Raw genomic sequence first — 24517 nt, 5'->3', positions numbered from 1 at the left:
TGTCCAAATTTCATAAAATTTACTCCAAGTTTCTGTTTACCCCTGAAATGTCTGCAAAGGATGTGAACCTTCCAGAGACGGTGCCTGATAAGCTTGAAAGATTTGTTTTTCAAATCAGTTCTTCAGGTGAAAAGGGAGTTGGCTTCTGTTCCCTGCAGCATAGATTTTAAATGAGTAATATACTGATTGTGGAAGCACCTGTTTCCTTCTGGGCTAGTTTCCCTTGTTTTGCTTAGTTGCAAAGATTCTGTATTTGCAGGTGAATTATTTACATTTTAAAAATACATCAGAGGCAACAGCCAGAGGGGCAAGCACACGGGTTGTGGTTGCCCTGGCAGAGCCACCACTGCAGAGGAAGTGACTGTGCTGAATTTTATGCTGCAGGAGAGGTGAGATTCGGATCTCATGTTTGTAGCTCAAACCCATCACTAACATTACAAAACCAAACCCATTAAAAATTCTGCCTTAAAATAGGCAGAAAGCATCCTTTCCAAGAACACATAACACATTTTAGATTTCGATTCCGATTTTTAATAAATTGTGCCAGTAGAAGCTTTCAAAGGCAATGATATATCAATAAATAACAGTTAAATTGAGTTCCTGAGAAAGGACCTACCACATGAAAGAATGTCAGATAGATGTAAATAACAAAAAATGGCATTACTATATAAAAAAGCAGTAATACTGAATCTTACATGAACTGTCACAACACAAGCACTGCATACCTCAGAACATTCCTTTCATACAAATGTAAACAAATACACAATCATTTTTGTTTAGTTTAGGCTGATGAATTTATATGTTGTTGCTTAGATATCTAAACAATGGATAGGATAGGATATGCTAAAACATTAAGGAATAATATGTGGAATAATATATGGAAAAAATAATGAAGCTCCAGATTTAAAAATAAAATAAAGCAAAAACACATTAAAGGAGTGTTTTCCTCAAATGTTATTACGTCAATCACTTTAAATAGGACTGTTACACTAATCTGAATTAAGGATTTTTGTGTGTGTTTACTTATTTAGTTATATATAATATATATGCAAATATGTATGGCTTAATTATCTTTAGTATTCTGATATCACCTTGAATAATTCTCACTTATACATATAAGAAAAATGCCTATTTTAACATAGTTAAGAATTGATATTTCAAAGTATGCCTATAATTTGACAGAAATGAAGGACTATTGTGCTCCATCACAGCAACATTTTTACCTACAGACAACAGGACAGAATGAGCTATGAACAATGTTAACATTTTCATATGTCAGTGCCTAAAACATTGGGATCCTAAACAGATACACAGCCAGTCACACGTAGGGATCTGATGTCTGGAAAAGCCACGTACCTCCAGGTCCCGCAGACGTCCGCGGAGCTGCATGCACTCAACATCTGCCTCATCACACTCAGGATCTCGATGTGCTACAGAGGCACAGCATTCCACATTCTGTTTTGAAGATGTTGAGCTACATCTGTTAGTACTGGTGCTCTGCATTACTGCTAGTATTAAACAATGGACACTGTGCTGCATGCTACGTGAATAAGCCCGACCTAGACTGTTGCCACAAATCAGCTTTGTAATAATGGTCTTGCTATTGATCCTTTGTGGGGATACGTGTGTGCCGATGATACATGTTACTAAAATGATCTATTACATCAGACCACAAAGTTGCTATTCAGTTATAACCTTTGCAATCTGTTTTACAAAATTAATATTGGATACAATCATAAAGAGGAAACCATCCACACAATACATTATCAACACACGGTTTAAAATGGTCTAATTTTAGACCCTCAGTAAAAATGGATCCACAGGACCTGCCTGTGAATGGCAAGAAAAGGCCATTTCAAATAGAAAAACACTGCTCATGCAACATTCTTCACACACTAGACAATGAAATCACACCCAAATTGTCACTTGCTCACACTTTCTATTACACTCCAATAAGCAGAAGGAAGTAAAGCAGCTTTAAGGTTATGTCACAATTTTGAAATGTGGAAAATACATACAATAAACAAAAATCACGGTGCGAATACAATGGCATCAGTAAATTTAGAAAATTAGAGAGCAGTTTTCTTTTTTTCATTTTTCTTCTTTTTTTTTTTTTTTCTTTCTTTCTTACATTATTGCACAGAAACCTTTCATCACATGTTCTTCAGCTTTATGCATCTTCCTAAATGTGAAATAAGTGCTATGGATAAAATAAAAATGTAGAAAGGAAGAACAGCAGCATGATTTGTCAAAGTTAATCCCTATAATTTAGTAGGAAAAAAACCCCTGCTATAAACAAAATATAAGTGCTCTTTATTTATTTAAAAAATAACGCTGACAGTTGCAGAAGTCTGTAAATGTTAATCTGAGTAGGGGGATGCTGACCTCAAATAAAAATAGGCCTAGAAATGATAGACTGCTGGCCTTGCAGATTTTGGTGAAGACCAGGATTTCAAGTGTAATTATCAACAAAGTATTTACAGTAAAACTGACCTGAACTTTCAAGAGTGCCATTTTCAGGACCTGGCCCTGCAAGCTTCTGACTCCCCAGGATGCCTCCAGCCTCAGCTGAAGTTACACCTAACAAGCGCTGCAGGATCAACTCCTAAAGGATCAGTTAAAGGCCCTACTGGATCTGAGATTAGTCTTATCTGGAGTACTCTATACAATAATTTACACATATACAGGCTGACAAGCTCCAGTCTGATCCACCACACCTTTGTCTTCTACATCAGATTTCTCAGACTGGCCAACTTCCATTCCAGAAGGTTTGGGATACCTGAACGGATACCCATTGTCATCAAAGAACCTTCGGAAAGTAAACTCGTAGAAAGCATGTTCTGTGTGTTTGCTATTGGAAGAGGCTAGTGGATCCCACGTCCTGGTGCTGTCACCGCTAGCATCGTTCCAAGGACTTTCTTCTTCAACTGGATCAAAATTTGAAGTGTCCATTGGATGGCTGATCTTTGGAACATAGGGAGCTGGCTGCCTACGGATATCGGTAGAGAAGTCCATAGAGTGGAAGAAAGAATGGGCCTTAATATCATCTGCTCCATTTCTTCCAAGCCTGTCCTCAGCAGCACAGCAGAGCTTTGTGATGAGATCAGTTGCCTCAGGGCTTAGCTTGATCTGTGAGGGAATGTGCAGTGTGCTTTCCCAATTTATCACCTGGATGTAAGAAAGGTATTAAACAACTTCTAATCCTCCAATCAGCATTCTTCCAATTGCCAACATTAACTGTACAGAAGTATACACGTAACTAGTCAACTCACAGTCTGTGTATTTATTTTAGAGGTTCAAGAACCCAATGATTAGATTGCATTAGCTGTTAATAATTAATGAATCAAGAAATACTGACAGATAGCAGATAAAAGGAGCAATTCCATTTTTAAAGAGGCAGATTCCTTCCTGAATGCTCCCAGAGTCAGATTTGAGAACATATTCAGTTTACACATGACTTAATGGAATGACTTCAAGGAATTACTTCATTTTGTCTCCAAAACGTAAACTCGGAAAAGTAGTTGAGATACATCCTTTCTAACAAAAAACTACTCACTACTTGACTTCGAAACACATTACCAACTGCAATTATCACTGGCACATCAGCTTACTTAAATCTGATAGGCACTCTAGGGAATTTAGATGGATGAACTTGTGCTTAAGAAATCAGAATTGTGCTGAGAAGACTCATAAAACTAGTAACTATCTATGCAGTTGGACAAGTCAGTTCTAGTCTGATATTCAGTACCTTCATTGATTGGGAAAGGAGTTGTGCCTGCATAGAGCTATTTAAAATCAGGCTTTTGTAGTCACTACTCCCTTCTCTAGTAAAACAAAAGGAGATAGGTCTGTGCATGGAGGAGAAGGGAAGGGAAAAGGTTAACATTTTGCTAGCACAGATTGGAATTTTGATTCAACTTACCTTCAGTTGGGTTTCAGTGGGTGTAGGAGCCAGAAAAGGAGGCTGTCCCACTAACATCTCAAAGAGGATCACACCAACACTCCACCAGTCGCAGAGCTGAGTGTATCCTGAAAGGCAAGTCAAAAGGTTGTTCTCCACCAGCCAAGGAGAATGTGTATAGAGCTACTTGCAATTAAGTATCAAAACATACAGCACAGATATCCACCTTCATCATAAAGCTGCTTCTGCTTGTTGACCTCAACTCTACTGCTGTAAGTAAAGATCTAATCCTGTTGTCTGGAAATCTGTCTGAATAAATTTAGTTCTCAACAAAAGTGAGTGGTGAAATCGTATAACTAGAAACAATGAAGTTTTTTTTTCATGCCCTGTCCCACAACTACATCACTACACAGCACAAACTGGACCTCAAAGAATAACAAAAAAGGTTTAGTGACTGATGTCCCCCCTAGGTTCAGTGGAAGTGACACCATGAGTTTGAAAACTTGCTGAAAGACACAACCTGGCTCTAGAGACGGAAGAAAGCAACAGATGACATTTTGAGCAGGTTCCAAGCAGAGGAACAATTTCAGTCACTTAATTGCTGTGACAAGACAAGTAATCTGTATGTTTGAGATCTCTGAAAAGGAATGGAGGATTTAAACACTGATTTCAATGGAGATTTGTGTCATTGGATGATGTAGGGTCCAACATGAAATCTCTCAACTTGAGAAAGATCAGGCTTAGGATCTGGCTTGCAGACAACTGAACATCTAATCTCCTTACTACAGTGACCACGTCTGTTCTGCATGGATAGCCATCAAGTACTGTCTAAATTCCTCAGGATGAGCTTTTCCATGGAGGGTGTCCATTGTAAATTGTGGAAGACTTTTTGTTGGGTTTCCTCAAGATTCTGGCTGGGCATCTGGAGGACATGTTTCCACAAGTTTACATCATCCATATTTAAGTGGCCTGTCTGAATCAGCGATTCAGAACCATCAGCTGGCTACTCACCAGCCTATGTAAACTTGCTAGCAGTCATAGTCATACTCCATGAGTTCAGATAATCTGCTTCACACTTGAAAAATATTACTGCCAATATCATCTGACACATTTACTGGCAGTCTCTTCCAAAGGCCTCAGAGTGTAGATATACACAGACACAGAGTATGACCACCATCAGTGTCAGTGATGTGATGTTAAACAGTGGAGCGTGTAGAAAAATCTCTTCTCCTTAATCTGACCTAAGTGTTTGTGGCCTTTAGAATGACAATCTTCCACAGCAACAAGCTTATTTAAGGGGAAAAAAAAAAAAAAAAAGTAGTAGTATTTCAAAGCAACGACGTTCATGTAAACAGGAGAAAAATACAGGTGATCTACCTTTACGAAGCAGGACTTCGGGAGCAATATAATTAGGGGTTCCAACTAATGAGTGGGCTAGACATCTCTGATGTTGCTTCTTAGCTCTTTGTTCCAATGTCTTCAGCCTATCTCCACATCTACAATTGGACACATCATCCCATAGATCACTGGGCTCCATGCTGTCTTGTCTGATATGGCTCCCTTTCAAATGGGAGAGAAAGTTTACATTAACAGTCATAAAACACAACACACGAAGAGAAAAATATTTATCTAGGTCTAGCTGTGCCCTCTTCTACTCTCACTGAAGAACATAATTTAAACTTTAAACCCAAGGCATTTCCTTCTGACCTTGCCTTCACAATTGGTTTCCCATAACCAGCAAAATGTCTCTGTCTCAGCTCAAGGAAGCATGCTCCCATATGGGAGGTACAGAACAATGGAGTATATTTGAGTTAGCTATACCAATTGTTTATGACCTTTTTGCCAATAGACGCCAATACTCCTCAATGGCACAAACAGGACTACTTTAAATCTGTGATTAAATTATTTCACCATCAAAAGAGACCCTCCAAACAAGTATAAACTGAAAAATTGCTGCTACTGCAGTGGTCAACCACATTACTGATAGGGATTTGAACAGTATTGGAAACAAAAGGCTGGAAACAAACTGACTGAATGAGTCAGAGGGAGACAGACATAGCATGTTGTCATTGACTGTTTGTCAAAGTACACACCACCTCTGCTTTTTGAGCTGGCATTTCTGCCAAGAGATTCACATTTGTTTCAAAATAAATAACACAGTGCCATCACAAATAAAGTCTAACAACACTACCTTTCTGATAGTATTTTGAATTGTGAGTCCACCTGAATCCAGTACACAGTCCAAAGTCAGTCAGTTTGATGTGCCCATCGAGGTCTATCAGAATGTTGTCAGGCTTTATGTCTCGATGAATAAACCCCATTTTGTGCACACTCTCTATAGCCAAAGTGAGCTCTGCAATATAAAATCTAGCCAGACGCTCTGGAAAGACCTCCATCCGAATCAGTAGACTCATCATATCCCCACCAGGGATGTAGTCCATCACAAAGTACAAGTTCTCTTTATCTTGGAAGGAATAATAGAGTTTAACCACCCATTCATTGTCTGCCTCAGCAAGTATGTCCCTCTCCGCTTTGACATGAGCCACCTGGTTCCGGTTTAGCACATCTTTCTTTCGCAGAGTCTTCATGGCATACAGGGCATGGGTATCCACTTTGCAGGCCAGGCATACTTCTCCAAATGCACCAATACCCAGAGTCTTGATTTTCACAAACATAGATTTGTCCATTTTGGCCCTTTTAAGTCTGTTGTAGTTGGACTCCTTCTGGTAGAGAATTTTCCTCATTTGCTCCTGTTCTGCTTCACAAAGGCCAGCCTTTACAAAGGAAAGCAAACCACAAGAGCTAGTACTGTTACATTCATAGCAACAGAACAATAAACAAGCGTTCCCAAAACACATTTCTCAGCAAAATTAACCAAGAACCTTCTAGACAAATTCATGAGAGACATATTCTCTTGTCTGTCTGTTGAGGTATTTCTGAAATACTGGCAAATTCACTGTGCCCTAACTCATTACCTGCATTTGCTGTATCTGAGATTGGTCTGCATTTCTCTTTTGACGGAACGAAGAGGCATGGGGCAATACTGTCAGAGAGGACAATATAACATACCAAACCTGATCACAGGATTTGGTTTACAACTTTCAAATGTGTACTTTGTCACTGCACTCCACTATATGTAGACACACAGGGGTACAGCTTAACTTAAACTGAAACTTAAACCTAGACGCAGCAGTCCACTTTGTTCATAAACGGTTCTCCAGGGCAACTCACATGAATAGTTCCTACCTCAAGTGCTGTTTGACTGTTGGTTTCTGTGTTGTAATTAAGAAGCTGGTTTTGACCTACATGTTCCCAAGTTCCTTGGGAACCTTATTCTTTAGAAACTTTTTTTTCCTCTGCCGTATACAGCCTCCACTCTCAAGGTTTGCAGATCTCCTGACCATCTGTTCTATAAACTTCTCCCTTTTCCCTCCCAAAACACGTGTGTATAACCCTCAGGTCTGGCCTCTCCCCAGACACTGCAGTCCAGACCCTGATGCTATTTCCCCCCTAAATGTATTATTTCCCCTCTGCATCTAAGATGTAAAAAAGCTGCTTATTTACCTCCTGTCCCCAGAGAACCTCCAAATAACTGCAAGTAACATTTCACATGGCTGTGGGAAGAGACCTCCTGAAAAGGGGAGAAGCAGCAGTATCCAACCAGACCTTCCCCACCCTTCAAGACAGAGCCTGCATACTGCCAACTCTGCCAACTTCGGTGCCTGTCCCTCTCCTGAGAACCACTGGTGGTCTCCACTAGCAGAAGCCCCTGGGCTGATCCCCAGTATCCTCTGACAACTCATCCTCTGCAGCATGCCCTTTTCTTATTGCATACCCCATTTCCAAAATCCTGAATTAAATGTCACCAATTCAACCACTCTGAGAGGAAGATTAGTGCCTGGTGAGAAGGGGCAATGGGGAGGAGGGCAGAGGGAGTTGAAGTTGACTGATTAGCAGGCTAGAAACCCACGCATAGGCCCACAGGGCTGCTGCTTAGATTGATTTAATTTCACATCTGTAGTCTAGCTCTTTAAAGGTGAATGTGGGCAGTTAGACTATGCACTGAGATCCCCATGGTATAAAAATGAAATCTCTATAAGGATGGAGGAGGTTTGCAGAAACTTGCAGAACAGGTAGTATGAATTTTCATACTCAACACAACAGCCATATCAAAGCAAGTAATAACTGTTTTTAAAATGCAAGGCAAGTACATCAATCCATAATAAATGAAGTGTTTATTATTTTAAGGCAAAATAATTAGTGTGTTGTGTTCTTGGTTAATTCTACAATAATGTGATATTCAGATAGCCAGAATCTCCAGAGTTTATTATTCCAGCCAGTGATGAGGTTGCTAGGGGAAGGAGTTGTTTTTGTTTATAGCTGAATTATCTCTGAGTTACGGAGTGAGGGAAAGCTGAAGAGTCAGAAGAGAAACTAATGCAATTAGCTGCTGCTTTACTTCTCTAGAGATCATTCCCTATCTCAATCTCAGGAAAATATTCACTAAATCCAAGCAATGCAACACACTCTGTACTTGCAGTGAGGACAAACTGTTAACTGTCACTAAAATGCCGACCTTTCAAGAGATTTTAGAAGCGTATTTGTTTAATTTTAACCTCAACAAACAAATGGCTGAGTTTTCTGGAGCAATGTGAGCATCAAATTAATTGACTCTGGAAATTGACTGTGCTAGGGAAGATTGGGTAGTTAATTATTATCCATTATGCATTAATAATAGCTTTCTTTATAGAGTTTATCCTTAAATACAAAAGTAGACTAGTCATATTCTAGTCATGCCTGGGAAAAAAACCTCTTCCACATTTAAAAATTAAAACCAAAACTGCCAGAGCAACCATCAGAACTTGTCAGGTTTGTTTTAAGCAGTCCTGTCAGTGAATCAGCTTAGGTCTGAGAGCTACAATTAGGCATGAAAGAAGCTCTCTCACTGAAGTACACCTCCCTGAGATCTGCTTCTGCAACAAGTTCCAGCAAGGGTCCCCAGACCAGTTCAAGCTGGCCAAGATATGATTACTTGCATGATCTTATTACTTACATGAGTTCAACAGACAACCTCCAGTTAAGTATTACATATTCATCTAAAAATATGGCACAGTGAATATACTGCCAAGTTGAACCATGGCTTTGGTGAATGAGTGGCTATCATGGAACAGGGAGGAAGAATTGGAGGCAAAGGGAAAACATTTTTCAGTGTTTTGAAAGAGCTGCCAAAGTATTGCCAGAGTTACCTCAGTCTCAAACCTGGCTGCTGAGTTCTTGCCTAAGCAAACCTAATGCTTTCCTACTATGGGGGATTTTGCTTCATTTTACTTTTCTGGTATGAAGATACATTATTTCCCATTTCAGGTTTTTCAAACAGCCTCCCAGACCTGCATCCATGCTCCTAAGTGAGTATAGTCTGGCACAGGGAGGTGTTGGATACCTACTGCTTCTGGAGTCTACCTTTATACATTTCTTGACTGATTAAAAATAGTAATAATCAATTTGACCCCATTATCTTTTATTATAACAAAACAAGGATAATTACTTTAGCCATTTCTTGCTCCAATTGTAATCTTCTGTTAATTTTCTGCTGGTAGGTCTTTATGACATTTTCTACATGTTGCTCCATGTAGAACTTGAAGGCAAAAGGTGAGTAGCTCTTTATTCGGGATTCTCGCTTTTCCTCATCTTTGCCATTTTTTCGTACAGGCACTGGAGACGTCTGAATCTGCTTTTTATCCTTGCTTGGTTTTTCAGCTTTAGTGTTCTTGCTGCTTTTATCATTTCGCTCACTGTTCTCCTCAGCCTTATTGCACGTTGAACTGGGGACTACACGGAGGGTCTGCTCTACACCCATGCACAAGCAGTTGATATCAAACTGCTCAGAGCTACCGGGAAGTAACAAATGCTTGGGATATGGTGGTGGTGGACACCGCAGTTCCTGGTTACCGTAATCCACATCTAGTTGATAGGCATTAGTGGCTCCAACAGGTGGCACATGCTGCTCAATGATCTCCAAGCCATCCACAGCCGGTGCCTGTGCAGGTAACCAACCAGGATGGGAAGGTCCCACCGCAGTCTGAGGCTCAGGTCTCATCACTCGCATGCTCTTCACTGGCTGGAGAATATGAGCAGATGTGACTGCTGTGATCGTATTTGGAGATGTAATTGAAGGATCAGGTTTTCCTGGAGGAACCTGTCTTATAGACACTGTCACTTGTGGCTGTTGCTGGTGGTTGTTAAAGGAGTTTGTTCTGCTCGGCACTGTGGCATCAGGTCTGAAGGATACATGTTGCCGTGGAGATGTTTCTATTCCTGGATTTTGTAAAGAATCTCGGCGCGATGGCGTTGCTGCCTGCCACTGCTGAACTTGAGGATTATTCATGTCATAGAGGTCCATGTTTAGGCTATTTCTAGACGGAGTTAATAGATTTTGTGGTGGACTGTCTGAAAAATCATTAGCAAAGGCTGGACCTCTGGATATCACATGCATCTGATGAGAAGAAGGACTTGTCTGTTTGTGATGAGAATGTGATATATACAGGCTTGACGTTGCCTGCTGAAATGCATGACCAGAATTATTCTGAACAACTGCCCCTTTATTTGGGAGATTGGTGTATCCTCCCTCCTGCTGCATCTTGTTTTGGAAGGACGGGCTCCGTTGAACACCATACCCCATAGGTTCCCCCTGCACCATCATGTGCTGCCTACTGTAATGCTGGCTGTTGGAACCATGGGATGCCTGCAGCTGCAAGGCTTGACTGCTGTGATTAGCCACTGGGTAATTAATCACAGAAGACTCAATATTTGCAGGGTATGTTTTCTGCTGATGGCTTGTTGGTGTGCTGTGAGTGCCTACTCCAGAGGGTCGCTGTACCGGAGCATTCATAGCTGTAGACTGTGAAGTAGAGATTAAATAGTCCATGTATGGCCTTGGAACTTCTGTAAGCATATTTGCACCTTCTGCTCCAAAGCCTGTCCCTTCATAGGCTGCATTACTGATTTGGTGGTAGGACGGAAAAGATTCGTTTGATCCTTCAAAGCTTGGCCTGCGGGTTACATTATTTGGCACAATACCCTTTCCTTCATAAAAAGAACACAGAAGAATGTTAGGAAACAATTCAGGTGAATCAATTACTTTGCATTACTCATCCATCTATACGTACAGACATACACACACACATGCACACACGCTGTGTAGGGAGTATGTGTTATAAAAACACCTTCCAAAATCTAAATTAAGCACTCTGAACATTTAAAGTTATAGGTGCCAAGTATTACTACTGATAACAAGCTACTGGCTCACAACACTGCGCGTGCCAGGAATCATCAGGGAGTCCTATCAAATAATGAAAATAGAAGCACAAAGTCCTTAACTGTTAAATCATCAGATTACACTACAGCCTGGTTTTTAAAGCTGGAGCAGTATTACCAATCATTACTCACAGACAGGAGGAAGCTACAGACCAGGGGGTTAAGTACAGCACCAACGGGAGGAAAAAAGCTCCTGGAAGGACTGTCACTACAACTTAAAGTCAACATTACTATAAGCTACTAGGTCATCACATAGTCCGCATCTGTACACTGAGCTCACTGCTCACACTGGGGATCTGTTTACATCTCTCTGTTCCATCGTTCTCCTCAAAAATCCTTGTTTCCCTCTCCTTCATTTACAACAAAGGCATCATCCAGTTTGTCCTGTATTCTTTCTAATGTGTTGGACACAACAGTATCCCCTCATATTACTTATCTTCCATCTGTTTGGAAGGCAAATCTTTCAGGGTGTCAACATGTTAATCTTAGCTTGAAGAATGTGGAGAGACAAGATAGCATTCCTACAGTGGAAGTGTTAACAGCACTTTTCATCAATTCTTTGATCTGAGGACAAATTGCAGGTGTATAAAGCACTGGCTGTGCTAAAAAGACAAGGGGAAACTCTGTGCTGTCACTGGTTTTTTGTTCCCCTTCTGGTTCTTTAGTTTTCACAAATCACAGGACTATGCCTAAACAATTTCCTTTTAAAATCTTGACTTCACAAGATCTGCGACAACAGTCGTAATGAGCTAAGAGGCTTGAACAGTGGATTGAAAGCTTTTCCAATTATCTGCTTTACAGCATGTTCCAGCCAGGCCAGATACAGCACACCTGAGCATAGCTGTGGACTCCTCACCTTGACACACAAGCCCTGTTATATACAGACACACAAAGATGTACATGTTATTAAGGCAGGTCTATGCACCATCTCTGCACACTGAAGAGGCTGCCCCCACACTAAACGACACTTTCATAAACAACGTTTTGAAATGTAATCGAGTTGGACAAATAATCAGTGTTCTTTAAAGTGAAATCTATAATCAGCAGCTCTTTTTCCCATGATAGCACAAGGCCATTCTTAGTGAGATTGTACTTATAACAGCACTCCCTTGATAGCTCATCTATTGGGACACAGTGAGATGCAGTGATGAGGCTGTGGCAATCCAGAGCATCCTAAGAAGTGGCTACTCTGGTCTGGAGGTGGGAGGCAGCCATAAGATCCATTTGTCATCTGCCAGTAGGATTCATGTTGAGCCTCTGGGGCAAACCAACTTTGTTTTTCCCTATCTGAGGCCATGAAGAAAAGTAGCAGCAATATTTGTCCTCCTTTGGGACACATACTTAAGCTGTGTAAGGAAACTTGCTGATGTAAGGAGATACAATGTCCACCTCCTAGATCTGTATAGCAGTAAGTCTGTTCTGGTCTGATGGAGGAGTATTTGGATTTGTGAAGATACCAAATGTGGCAGTTGCAGATGATTCTTTTTTCCACACATTCCTATCCAACACGGTAACTGTTATGACTATCTCTTGCCTGTGAAGATTTTAGATCAGAGTGTATTCTCAAGATTAATCAACTATACTCATGGGATCATCTATTTTTATACGTAACTCTCTGTGGCACAGTAATATCTGGTAAGTTTTCAGTCTTGTCAGTATGCTGAAACTCCTGTTAGCTTTACTAGTTAAGTTAAAGCAGGAAAAAATTTGAAAAATCTACTTCCATACACCAATATATGGAATTCAAAAACAGAAGATTTAAATTCTCAAACTGCAAATGAAAAGTTCCCAAGCAGCATTACATGCTTCCTAATGAACTAGAGGAGACCTATGCTATCCTAGCACAAACAATACCAGACCAAACAAATCAGTATGATTTCGTGGCACCTCAGGCAGGCAAACATCAATCACATGATATTTAAGTTTTGCATCCTGCGTACCCTAAAAGCAAAGGTGGATCTTCGACTCAAAAGGTTAAGTATTCAAAACAGCTGCATACATTGGAACATTAAGAAAGCAAAACCAAATGCAAATGAAAGACAACTGAGTAATAGAAATGTTAGCCTAGAAAGATTTTACAACCCTTTCAGAGGAAATGTATGCTCTTTAGAACTGAGTGTGTTTTTTCACTTTCAGGAATAAAGCCTTTATAATATAAAGCAAAATACAGTTCAGTAATTTTGTCAGTTATTTTAAATTCTCCTTAAGGCCCAGTTGAGGCCACGTTTGTGCATGTATTGGGACTGAGCGTACCCTGTGGGGTAACACACTCGGAAATGTTTTCTTATGGTTTTCCAGAATTTCCCCAAATAATAGAACAGGGAGTCTCAAGACTGATAGAAGGGGCAGCTGAGCTGCTCCTTACACAGAGCCACCACCCTTTCCCACCACATCTGAAGCTCCATTCCTGAGAGTGACCACCTGGAAAATAAGTTTCTTCCCCGTTTCTGTCTTCCCTAAATGTGGATAACCTCAGAGTCTACCAGGAAAAGAAGTGGCTTTACTGAAGACCTCCTTTCTGTCCAGGGATTTCTCTTTGTAGACTGAATGGGCTTTCTCTTCCTCAGCTTTCCTCATCTCTGGACATGCCTCTCTATCAACTACACCAAATTTAACACCCTTCCCAACAAAGATCTTCGGTTTGATCAAGAGGCAAGAAGGCAGGTGCTGCTGAGGTGGCCAAGAAGAGAACTCTGTCATGGGGAAATCACTTGCACTCAGTAAACTCAATTTATGACCACTCTTAGAGATACATTCAAACAATCTGATTACAGTAGTATGGATTTGTTAGTTTCAACAAGCCCAACACAGACAAGACCTTCAAGTCTAGATGTTGCCACTGATACAAGAGGAGTTCCTTGTCCAATGAAACAGGCCCCTGACAACAGCTCTCCAATTCGTTCAACCCTTTGTCCACTAACTCCTTGAGCAGCATGTAACATGTGATTACATTACCATGTGATTACACAGGTTCAGCCCATCAGAGGACAGCTATTTGTCTGCTTGGCCCATTTTTGAAACTGAAAGAAGATAAAGGTAACAAACTGTATGCAAACCAGAGTGTATCCTGATCGCAGATCAAAAGCATTCTGCAGTGCTGTAAGTGCTAGTATCTGAATGAAAACAACTCATGAAAGGCCTTTTTTCAGCTGTGGTCTGATGTTTGCTGATGAGGCATACACAGGGCCCAAATCCTCCAATTTGCTAATTTACATGAAACAGAGCTGAACCAGACTAGCAGGGATGAGTGGAAAAGCTTCTGCTATCTTGGCCCAAGCTATTTTTGCAGTGTACTTACAAGGCTGTTAACATGAATGAATTCCTATGAAGTGAGCTATCTCACAAATCCACAGCAATTACCTATGCACAACCTTTTACTTCATGGTAAACTTGAGATGATTGAGCTGACTTGCACCAAATGATAAAAAGCTTTCTCTTTAAGAAGATGGACTAAGAACGTGCACATGGACAACTCCTGTGAAGCAGGTGAGTTGTATTCAGCTCCCAGCCCAGCCCACCTTGCCAGGCCATGTTCACTTCACTGTCTTCTGCAAGGCTACTACTGAATACTGCCAATCCACTACTCACCAGCAATGACTCTACTTTAAAAACTATCTTATTGCAAGAAAGAACACAATTTTTTTTTAAAAGAAGTTCATGCTTACCTGGTGAGGTCTGCTTAATTACACGTACTATCTGTTCATTCCTAGGATCCAAGTAGCTCATCTTACTGATATACTCCAAAGCTGCCTCAATACTTCTGCTACCCGTCTGCTTCAGTGCTCGGACAGCCATCTCCTGTATAAAGCAAACAAGAACTGCATCACATTGAGACAAAACCCAAGCACTGTACTGCAGGCTAGAAAGCAGTAAGAAACATTTTATAATTCACACCAGATCACAGCTGCCTCAAGCCAAACGGACTCATATTTTGAAAACATTTGCACGCGTTATACAACACAAAAATTAAAATAAGAAAATAACAGAAAACACAAGCTACCCAAACTCCAGCAGTTAAATAAGCATCAAATTGAAACGTGTTCTTTAAGATTCCTTAAAATAAACTTTGAATCAGGTCTGGAAAAGGCAGCATAGTTTGACATAGGATGAAATAGAATGAAATATTTAGCTTTTGGTATTTGAAAGCATGCCTCTCAGCCACACCCGAACACAATAAAGCTTTACCCTTTCACAGATGCCACAAGAAGCTAATTAGGCAGGGGTTGATTTCTGCTGACTAGAATCAATGTGGAAGAAAGACTGCTGTTTTCAGTACAGCTGGGACATCATTCACTATCTCTTTGCAAAATGACAAGGCACACCAAACTGCATGTGGCATTGTTAGTCTTTTTAGTTGTATTTTACTGGGCGCACATCCATCACTGAGAAGTTAATATGGGTCCCAGACATACAACCTGAAAACTAAAACTGGGGCAAATATGGATGTTCTAGTTAAACTAACACAACCATAGTTAGCACCCCCTGCTCTACAGCCCGCAAGTCACACTCTCCTGCAGTTTGTTTATACTTTTAACTATAGCTCAGGTATACAGAATACCTTTCAACAATGACTCTAGCCTCTGGTCACAAAGCAAAATTCACAAACCCTCACAAGGCTGCATGGTCTTTTCTGAAATGATGGAGAAACTGAAATCCAGAGCTTTAATGTTGAATTCAACTCACTGAACTTCACCCATTAAGAAGTTAGATACCTTGTCAAAAGTAGTTGCTGAGAACCTTTCTATAATCACCTCCAAAAGGCAATTCATAAAATAGGTATAACAGGAGATACACTGACCTTTGGTGACAGAAGATTAGTGATTTGAACCAAACTCCTAGCTCTTAGAAGACTAAAGTTGGATGAAATGAACATCACCATCAAGGACTTGCCTGAAAATATCAGTATCCTATTATCTTGCCACTTTACAGCCATTTTGGGGGGAATTCTGTCATTGCAACCTGTCCACTGAGCACTGAATCAGATGGAGTTTGTGCCTTCCTGGCTTGGCTTACCAACTGCAGATGTGACAGCCAGGTTGGCACAAGTGCGCTGCTCTCCCACGGGTCAGTTCTGCACACTAGCTAACAGTCATGTAGCCCCAACATATATGTCCCTTTCAGTATCATCTGCAGAAAAGAGCAACTTTGCTTGACTGAACTGCAAGTACATGTAACATACTCGCTAATTGTTTACTTAGCAAGGGAGGATCATCTCAGATGACACTAATTCACACTTAGCACAGAGCCACATGCTGGCACTTGGCATTTTGATTTGCTTAGCTCAGTCCCCTCCTACTCCCCCCCAAATGGCAGCATTTTCTCCATTACTCAGAGGTTCTGCTTAGGGAATAGCTATAGCAAGTTTGAATATTTTTCATACAATTTATGACTCATAATTCATAGAAAGGCAGTAGTTGGTTTCACATTTCCTATAGCTGAAATATTTCACTGGCATCAACACATTACTAAGGGCAATTTTAAATCAACAGAAAACTATTATGTATGAAGGAAGGAATTTCCCACAATGGTTTTTTCCTCTCTTTCTTTCTTTTTTCTTCTTCTGGATGCATTTCTAAAGTATTAGCAAATTTGCATCCTCGCGCTCAGCATTCTCATCATCCAGGGACTCTGGGCTTTACAGCCCAGTTCCACAGGGCTGCTAACATACTCTGCCCATTTACACCAGCCTTAGATCACAAGTCCTAAAATTTCCTAAACCAATTGTGCTCCATACACACATTTGGGCTGGCTTGGATATTTTTTTGGGTTTTGTCAGCAATGGAGTACCAAGAGAATAAATGCTCATACAATCCATTTCTCTCTCTTAGCTGTGTTGGCTATATACAATTTGAAGGGGCTAAAATAGGTTAGTTTTTTTATCACCAACATAGTGGTATCATCTCTGAAAACAATCCTTTCCCCCCTGCTATACTGTGGCACTCCTTTCTCCTCTTTTGCCATTGCCTGTCAGAAAAGCAGAGTAAAAATGACACTGGTCTATTTGAAGCCACATGTTCTACCTTCAGCAGATATGTTAGGGGTTTCATATTTAAACTTCAGTTGGAATAATGGGAGGAGAAAAGCCCAACACATTTCACTGTGGACTGTATAATAACCTAAGAGGGCCAGCAAGAACTTGGGACCAGCAGATGTGTCACTGGCAATCTCACCCCCGCAAGCCCGCAGTGCCGCAGCAGCCCTGTGCTCCAGTTCACTGCCTCTCATCTTTCATTAGGTCAGCTCCCACTCTCCAAAGTTTCCTCATTACATACCCTGTTTCCTTAGTATTTACATTACTGCTGGAAAAAATGAAGTAATTTTTTTTGTGGTTCAAAAGAACACCTGTGATTCTCCTGTACACCATCCCATAGCTTTGGCACTTTCCCCCGTAGCTATCACGAGACACAAATAGCCCTAGTTTCTGATGCTGGTTCACAAAAGCCTCGCATCATCTCCAAGCAAATGGAGAGTGACCAACAAAAAATACACATTCCGCATAAAAAAGGAAAGGGTTCTTCTCAGAGGCAGATCACATAATCATAATTCTCCACCCAGGAGACAAATCCCTCTGGGGGTATGAGATACTCCAGGAGAATGGAGGGCAACAAGAAGCTCCAGCATGGTTATAGCTGGCCTTTTGCCTCCTCTGCACTGTTTTTCCCACTGCCATCCTCCATGCCCACAGCGCTCTCCTCTCTGGCAGCCACCTGAAAAGCACTCCACTCATTCCAGCAGCTTTTCATGAGGGAGCGGGGACAAGCTGAGGCATGGCTGAGGCTTGTGGAGGGTGTGCTCTGTGCCCAAGGTGGCTGCTGGCTAATGGGGCATGGTGACCCTCTCCTTCCTACATGCAATGTAGCGATGAGCTCTGCTGAGTGAGGGAGCGTGGCTGGGACAGGCAGTGACGGGCTGGACTCCAGGAGCCTGGTGAAGGGAAGCTGGCTCCCTGCTGTGGCAGGGGCCAGAGCCTGGGCTGCATTTGCTGGAAATCGATACAAGGACTGTTTTGAATGAGGGGAAGAAGGGCAGAAGATCAATTAGGCAGTATCAGTAATTATAACTGATGGAGAGAAGAGGCTTAAGTGAAATGGAGGGTGTTTGTGAGAAGCAGTAGAATGGCTCCAGAAGGAGGAGAGAAATCAATGCCAAAATCTTGCAAACTAATATTGTAGACAGTAGACAGCTGAGGAAATAAGAGGGCAAGGACAAAAGTGCACAGCTACACTGACACAGAGAGAGCTGTCTTGATTTTACACCACTCTAAGGTAAGTACATTTTAGAAAGAGAAGGGAAAAAAGACCAGAAATGAGACATGGAAAAAAAAAAAAAATCTGCTCGGAGCCATATCCACGCCAAAACATTCAAGTAGGCACGGGATCAAATCCAGCTCCCACTGAGGTCAACAAAGATTTCCATTAACTGCAAGGTACACTGCATCAGGCCCTCCGCTTCAGATTGTTTCCTTTTCACCAGGCCAAATGCTGTCAGCCGCAGTATGGTTTGAGAAACCTGGCCGCTAGCTGCATTCTGCTAACCCCACAGCCAGCTGTCAGGCTGCAAGGAGAAACACAAGCCACTGGCAGCGTGTACATAAACCACAAGGGAACAGACCGGTCCCGGCCCCAACTCATTCTTTGCATTCTGTCTACTCCCTTCCGAGGATTCAAACAACTCCCCATGCAGGCTTTTATGCACCTTTTAGCTTTCAGACATCACTAGCTATTGGTGAAAAAAGAAACCAGAAAAAGGTGAAAAGCTACAAGGGAAAAATATCTTTTTACAATTAACTCTAATAATTTTGTAATTAATGTTACAGCTGCAATATTAAAATGAGGTTTCAGTGGTCAGCTGCGGTTCTGGACAGATGTAATGGAAAACCAGTCAGGCCATGAACCATGAAACAGACTGAGGCAACTCTGCAAATTTGTGGGTTCATAGAGAAAAATGGGGAGCGGGTGTTTCCCAGCTAGTTCCTACAGTGTGCTACCCAAACCAGACAGCTGCAGGGTCAACATGCTCTCCGTTACTTCCCCAGTCTCGGACTAGTAGAAGGCAGCTTTCCAACAGATTTCAAGACTTTGCTAGAAGGAAGGCCACCTTTGAGCTCAGATGCTCAACAGGGAAAATCCTTGTTTGATGGTAAACAGATATTTGGATGTGTACATATACAGACTTCATCTCACTCTGCTCTGTAGGCAATGTGAAAGGCTTTCCCCATTTTACCCTCCCGCCTGGCTGTACTCCACCAGCATTGGCAGTGGCTTGCGTTCTTGCTGTACTACAGGGTTGTCCAGCAACATTTTTCATTCAGAAAGCTCCTCGTTGCCAAGATGTATTTATCATCCAAGTGAAGATTGCACAAGAGGTTACAATAAGTAAGACTTTTTCCCAAGAACATTGTGTCTGAAGGAGACAATAGATCCTCCAAGATTTGGCAAGGGTAATTAATTGTTAACAACAATAAAAATTAATTACTTGCTTTCCATTCACAAAGAAGGATGGGTGACAGATGCAGGAAACAGATACAGGTTCCCTGCGGAAGGAAAGAAACTAAAGCCCATGCCAGAAGAGATGATCCAGAATTGATTACAAACCTTTCTGCGATAGCCCACCATTGTAGGAATTTTCATTCATTATTTTAAACATACAAAATGTAAGAAATTCAGGAAACAATGCGTACAATATGCTCTGTCAGGATTGCTGCAGCCCCACTGAACAGAGAAATTTATTTGTAATATTCTCTATCTGTAATTATTCTCTAGTTGGATGCTTCATCCACTTTTGTACTCTACTTTTGTTTTGCCTATTTTCAGGTTGCTAACACCAGGGGCTAAATTTTGCCCACAAATTCCCATGCCTAACTATAATCCTGATTAAAATATTCTAGCCACGTAATGAAGAAGCTATCCTGAGAATCATTAGCACTCTTCAGTTTTAGTGTATCAAAAAGGCAGGAGGAAATCAGCACTCAGAAACCTACTGAGTGCCCATTTGTTTGCCACAAGGTCACTTAGACCATTCATAAACCATGTAACCCATTCAGAAACTAACGGAGATCTACCCCACCGCTAGTTAAGTTTTCTGCTCCCGCTGCTCCTGTTACAAAGTTCCTCCAAAGCCCTCCTGCTTTGGAGGTGATAAACCTCCCTCTTACTTTCAGCCCAAATTATGCAGGGTGTTTATTCCCTCTGCCTTTAGTTTCAATTGTCTTTTAACTTCAGCAGCTCTGCTGTTATCTACAGAGACCAAGACCTCTTCATCCTAACGGATGCTTGCATCTTGGCCTCCTGGGCTAAACAAACAACATTCTTTTCATTTTCTCTTGTAAAACAGGCTCTTCACTCTATCACTGTAGTAGCCCATCTCTCTATCAAAAAAGATCAGACTGGGACATGGTTTTGTTAAGAGCTGCGCACACCATTGACGATGTGCAAACAGTGGTGGAAAAATTATCCTCGTGGTAAAGTCATTCCTTTTCTTTGTTGATTTCAGCAGAGGAAGTTTGAGTTTGGGGTTTTAATCCTGGCTTTTAGTCCTTGCTTTTAGTCCTTGTTTGCAGGATTTCTACCCTTTGTGCTCCTGAATTTATTTTCAGTTCTGGTAGCACTCCAGCCCTTAAGGTCATCCATTATTTTGATAGGATGCTCCAGCCCTGCTTTGCACTGACTGTCCGTTCCCACTTCACATTGTCAGAGTGCTTCCTTTTTCTTTAAAATACCAGATTACTAATGGAAAAAGTATGCAGAAGAGTACATAAGTTGGTACATATTAGTACATAAAGTTGCGGCAGACAGAAAAAGAATATGGGTAGGTGGTGAAATATAAGTGTCACCAAGTCACATCAACATACCAAAAAAATAACGGACAGTAAATTAGGAATGGGAAATTACAGGTAAGGAACAACTTTAACAGGAAGGTTTTTATATAATGTTTTCAAGGGACATTTGAAGAACTAACAAAGGGAGTATGCCCAAAAGATAGAGGAAGGATTCTGGACATGATACAATGCTCTGGTAAACATCCTATCAGAAGAAAAACATAAATAAAAATAAAACTAACATGACACTCCCTGCTATGCCACTGCTCATTCTCCTTACCATCAAACTCTTTATTTTATTTAGATAGTCACCTACAGAAGGTAGATGTATTTACTATTCTGTGTTTGTGCAGCATCCAGTAAAACAGGGTCCTGCTATTGTTCTACTTATGGCAGTATGACAACTTACTATTAATGTAATTAAGTCCAGCCCAAAATATTCAACTTGTAGTAGTAGGCAAAAAGATGGTGGAGAGCTAAAGCGTCAATTCTCCTGGGTCCCAGGTTAGAAACCCTCATATCGCTACCACCAAAAACCAACCCTGAAATAAGATTACCTTAATCCTCTAAGCCCCAGGACATGGCACATTTCCTAGAGCTATGGAAGGAATGAGGCAAAATAAAACAAAAGTAACTAGAGATTGAGAAGCATCTTTTGATGATCAAGATTACAGCTGTTCAAAATGTTTCCAGTATCTTTCCAGATTTAAAACAGCTCTGGATTACTAAAAAACAAATCAACCAGAGAAATGAAATCAACATTTGAAATTCATCACATTAGTTTTTGTATTCTACCAGCCCTAGAGCTAATACAAAGTTCCTTCACAAGTATCACAAAAAAAAAATCAAAGGGCCATCATGACACTTCTCTACTGTTTTTTCCCAGCTGCTTTTCCTTAAGTTCATGACTAATCAAAGCTATTTAAATTCTTTCAAGAGAAGAAAAAATACTCTAAAGACTTAGCAGCAGGGTACTTATGAAGAACAACCACCGTAAAACTTTCACCAACTTGGAAAGGGCAAGAGAGAAAAAAAACAAGAGCTGAGAACAGTAACTGGAAATATGACACAGCTCCTTAGCAGGTGTCTCAAAAGGCACCAGTTACATCAAAATACTTTTTAACACTATGTAATTTATATCAAGTAGCAGCACATAACTTCCTTTGGTGTTGGGGTTTTTTTTTGTTCTTTTAACTGAACAAAAAACCCCACCCACTGCAGCTCCTTGTAAGACACACTGCGTTTGGCCATGTGTGTTCCATGGAGGACGCCTGCCATTTTACACTACAGTCCTTGTGTTTCACGAGTTGATCAATTACAGCTCTTAGCATGAAAAGGAGAGATACAAACTTCAGGCTATAAGCCAATCCAGGGTCCCAAAGTTAAGACATTTGGAAATAAACCAAGCATGGCTGTTCAACATATTTCCAAACAAATGCTTGTAAAATGATGGGAGTATTTATAACAAGGTATCTCCAGACAAAGAGCATGTATGTAAACACTTCAAGAAGCTCTGATGAACTATTCAAGAGATCCAACCTTTAAAGAAAAAACACACACACACTGCCATGTCAATTTTCAAATCCAATCAGAACATTTAATCAGACAACTCTTGTTGATGTCCCAGAGAGTACATGTGTGTACATACAGACATACATGTAGATATTATATGTGTGCATGTCTGTGTATGTGATTTGGTTGAAATTAATCTAATTTCAAGTAGGCCTGTGAGCCCTTTGAAAGCAATATATTAAAAAAAAGACATGACACCTTTCATGAAGAAATAAGGCTCTTATTTGTCTCACCAGTCAGACAAGTAATTTAATCATATATATTTATATATACATTTATTATAGCATTTCTGGAAGCATGTCAGGCACTCTGGAAAGGATTTGGAAAGGGGAAGGCCTGCAAGAGACTGGAAGAGGTCCTGCCCCAGGCAACAATCCTGTACTCTGCATGAAGCTCAAGTGCCATAAAAGAACAGTTACAAACAGGCAAGGAAAGAGGAGCCACAACGGTAACAACAATAATGGAAAAATGGTGAAAATAATCAAAAGCCATCACAAATACTACTTTTTTTTTTTTGCTTTCTTCCAAGTAGGGTGGGAAGCAAGAACAGAGCTGAGCTGCTCCTTCCCAACCAGGACATGGGCATGAGAAGAAGGGAAGCAGAGTGCAGAGAGCCCCATCACAGAGGCAGCTTAATGGACAGACCTGAGGAACAGTGACAAAGAGCCTGTTCTCCCTGTCCCCCCGGCCTTGGAAAAAGCACCATCTGTGGCTGAAGAGCTGGTGGTAGAAGCCTTGTTTCCCTAGATATTTGGTGGAGAGGGTGACACTGTTAGCACCCAAGACACACAGTGAGTTGCTGCCTGCCTCAAAGGCTCGAATGACCCTTTCTGAAGGCACCCACTCTTTCCCCCAACTTTGTGAAAGAGGCACAGGCTCCTGATTTAGCAGTCAAACCTGGCCAACAGTAATAGGCAGCAGCAGTATCTCCCTGAGTACAGAATGTCCGCATTCTGGAAAACACACACCTTGCTTCAGATCCAACATCAGAACAGAGGTGTAAGGAGTGAGCACACAACATTCAGTTCAACATTTGCAGTACACCAGGACTGTCTATATACCAAAATTCACAGGTCAGGTTTGCATTAATGGTAAAATAAAGAGGGGAAGGTATGTATTTGTACGTCTTCACTGCTCAAGTTATCTCCTAGCTGCACAAAATCCCTTCTACTGTGATGGTACCCGAAGCCTTCTGCACTGTGCTGAGCCCTACACAAACACAAGGGAAGAATCCTATTCTAAAAAGGATTTCTAATTTAAAACAGAACAAACAATTGTATATACAGCCATAACTGTACATCATTACTCTTTAAGTCTGCTCATTGGAGAGCTATTTAAACTATTTAGAGTTCAGTCTAACCAAATGACCCATGGCGGGTGCATCAACAGACAGAAAGTTGTATAAACCTCTCCTAATCTTTCCTCAGCACTGGAGCAGAGGGAACTCAAACCAGGAGCACTATTATATGCTAATTCAGGAATCTTATACTGAGGCTAAATCATGTTATATAAACAGCATTTATAAATTACTGCATTGTCAGGTTTATGTTACAGAGCAGCATGGAATAGCCTTGCTTACTTCATGCATGTGTGAATGCACATGCACACACACGCGAGTGTGTACATAGCTTCTTTCTAAAGGTGCTACTTTACTGCCCTGAAATCCCCTCACTTTGGTTACAGGAACAGGAAACTTCCCACCCTCTGGACATGGTCTGTAGCAGGTTCAGCCTCAGCTCCAGTTCACTCCTGTTCCTCCTGACCGGCAGCCACTGCGGTGACCTGTACTCTGTCACACGGTGCCTGAGCCATATGCCTTGCATTGCCATCCAGAGGGATCCTGACAGGCTTGAGAGATGGGCCCATGCAAACCTCATGAAGTTCAACAAGGCCAAGTGCAAGGTCGTGTGCAT

General features: G+C 41.1%; 1 protein-coding gene across 1 annotated transcript in view; it reads right to left on the bottom strand.

The window, feature by feature from the left end:
* Positions 1-508: 508 nt before the first annotated feature.
* The window catches only part of LATS2 (large tumor suppressor kinase 2), a 51848-nt gene continuing 27839 nt past the window's right edge, over positions 509-24517 (bottom strand). Inside the window, exons 3-8 of the mRNA XM_074860060.1 lie at positions 14881-15013; positions 9447-10984; positions 6093-6675; positions 5279-5461; positions 3923-4029; positions 509-3168 (exon numbers count right to left, since the gene is read on the bottom strand). Of these exons, the coding sequence (XP_074716161.1) occupies positions 2674-3168; positions 3923-4029; positions 5279-5461; positions 6093-6675; positions 9447-10984; positions 14881-15013 (3039 nt within the window). The 3' untranslated portion in view covers positions 509-2673. The remainder of the gene's footprint in view (positions 3169-3922; positions 4030-5278; positions 5462-6092; positions 6676-9446; positions 10985-14880; positions 15014-24517) is intronic.

Source organism: Strix uralensis, chromosome 2 (assembly GCF_047716275.1).
Source record: "Strix uralensis isolate ZFMK-TIS-50842 chromosome 2, bStrUra1, whole genome shotgun sequence".
NCBI classification, from domain to species: Eukaryota; Metazoa; Chordata; class Aves; order Strigiformes; family Strigidae; genus Strix; species Strix uralensis.
The sequence above is the reverse complement of the archived record's forward strand: the minus strand, read 5'-3'. Positions and strand labels throughout refer to the sequence as shown.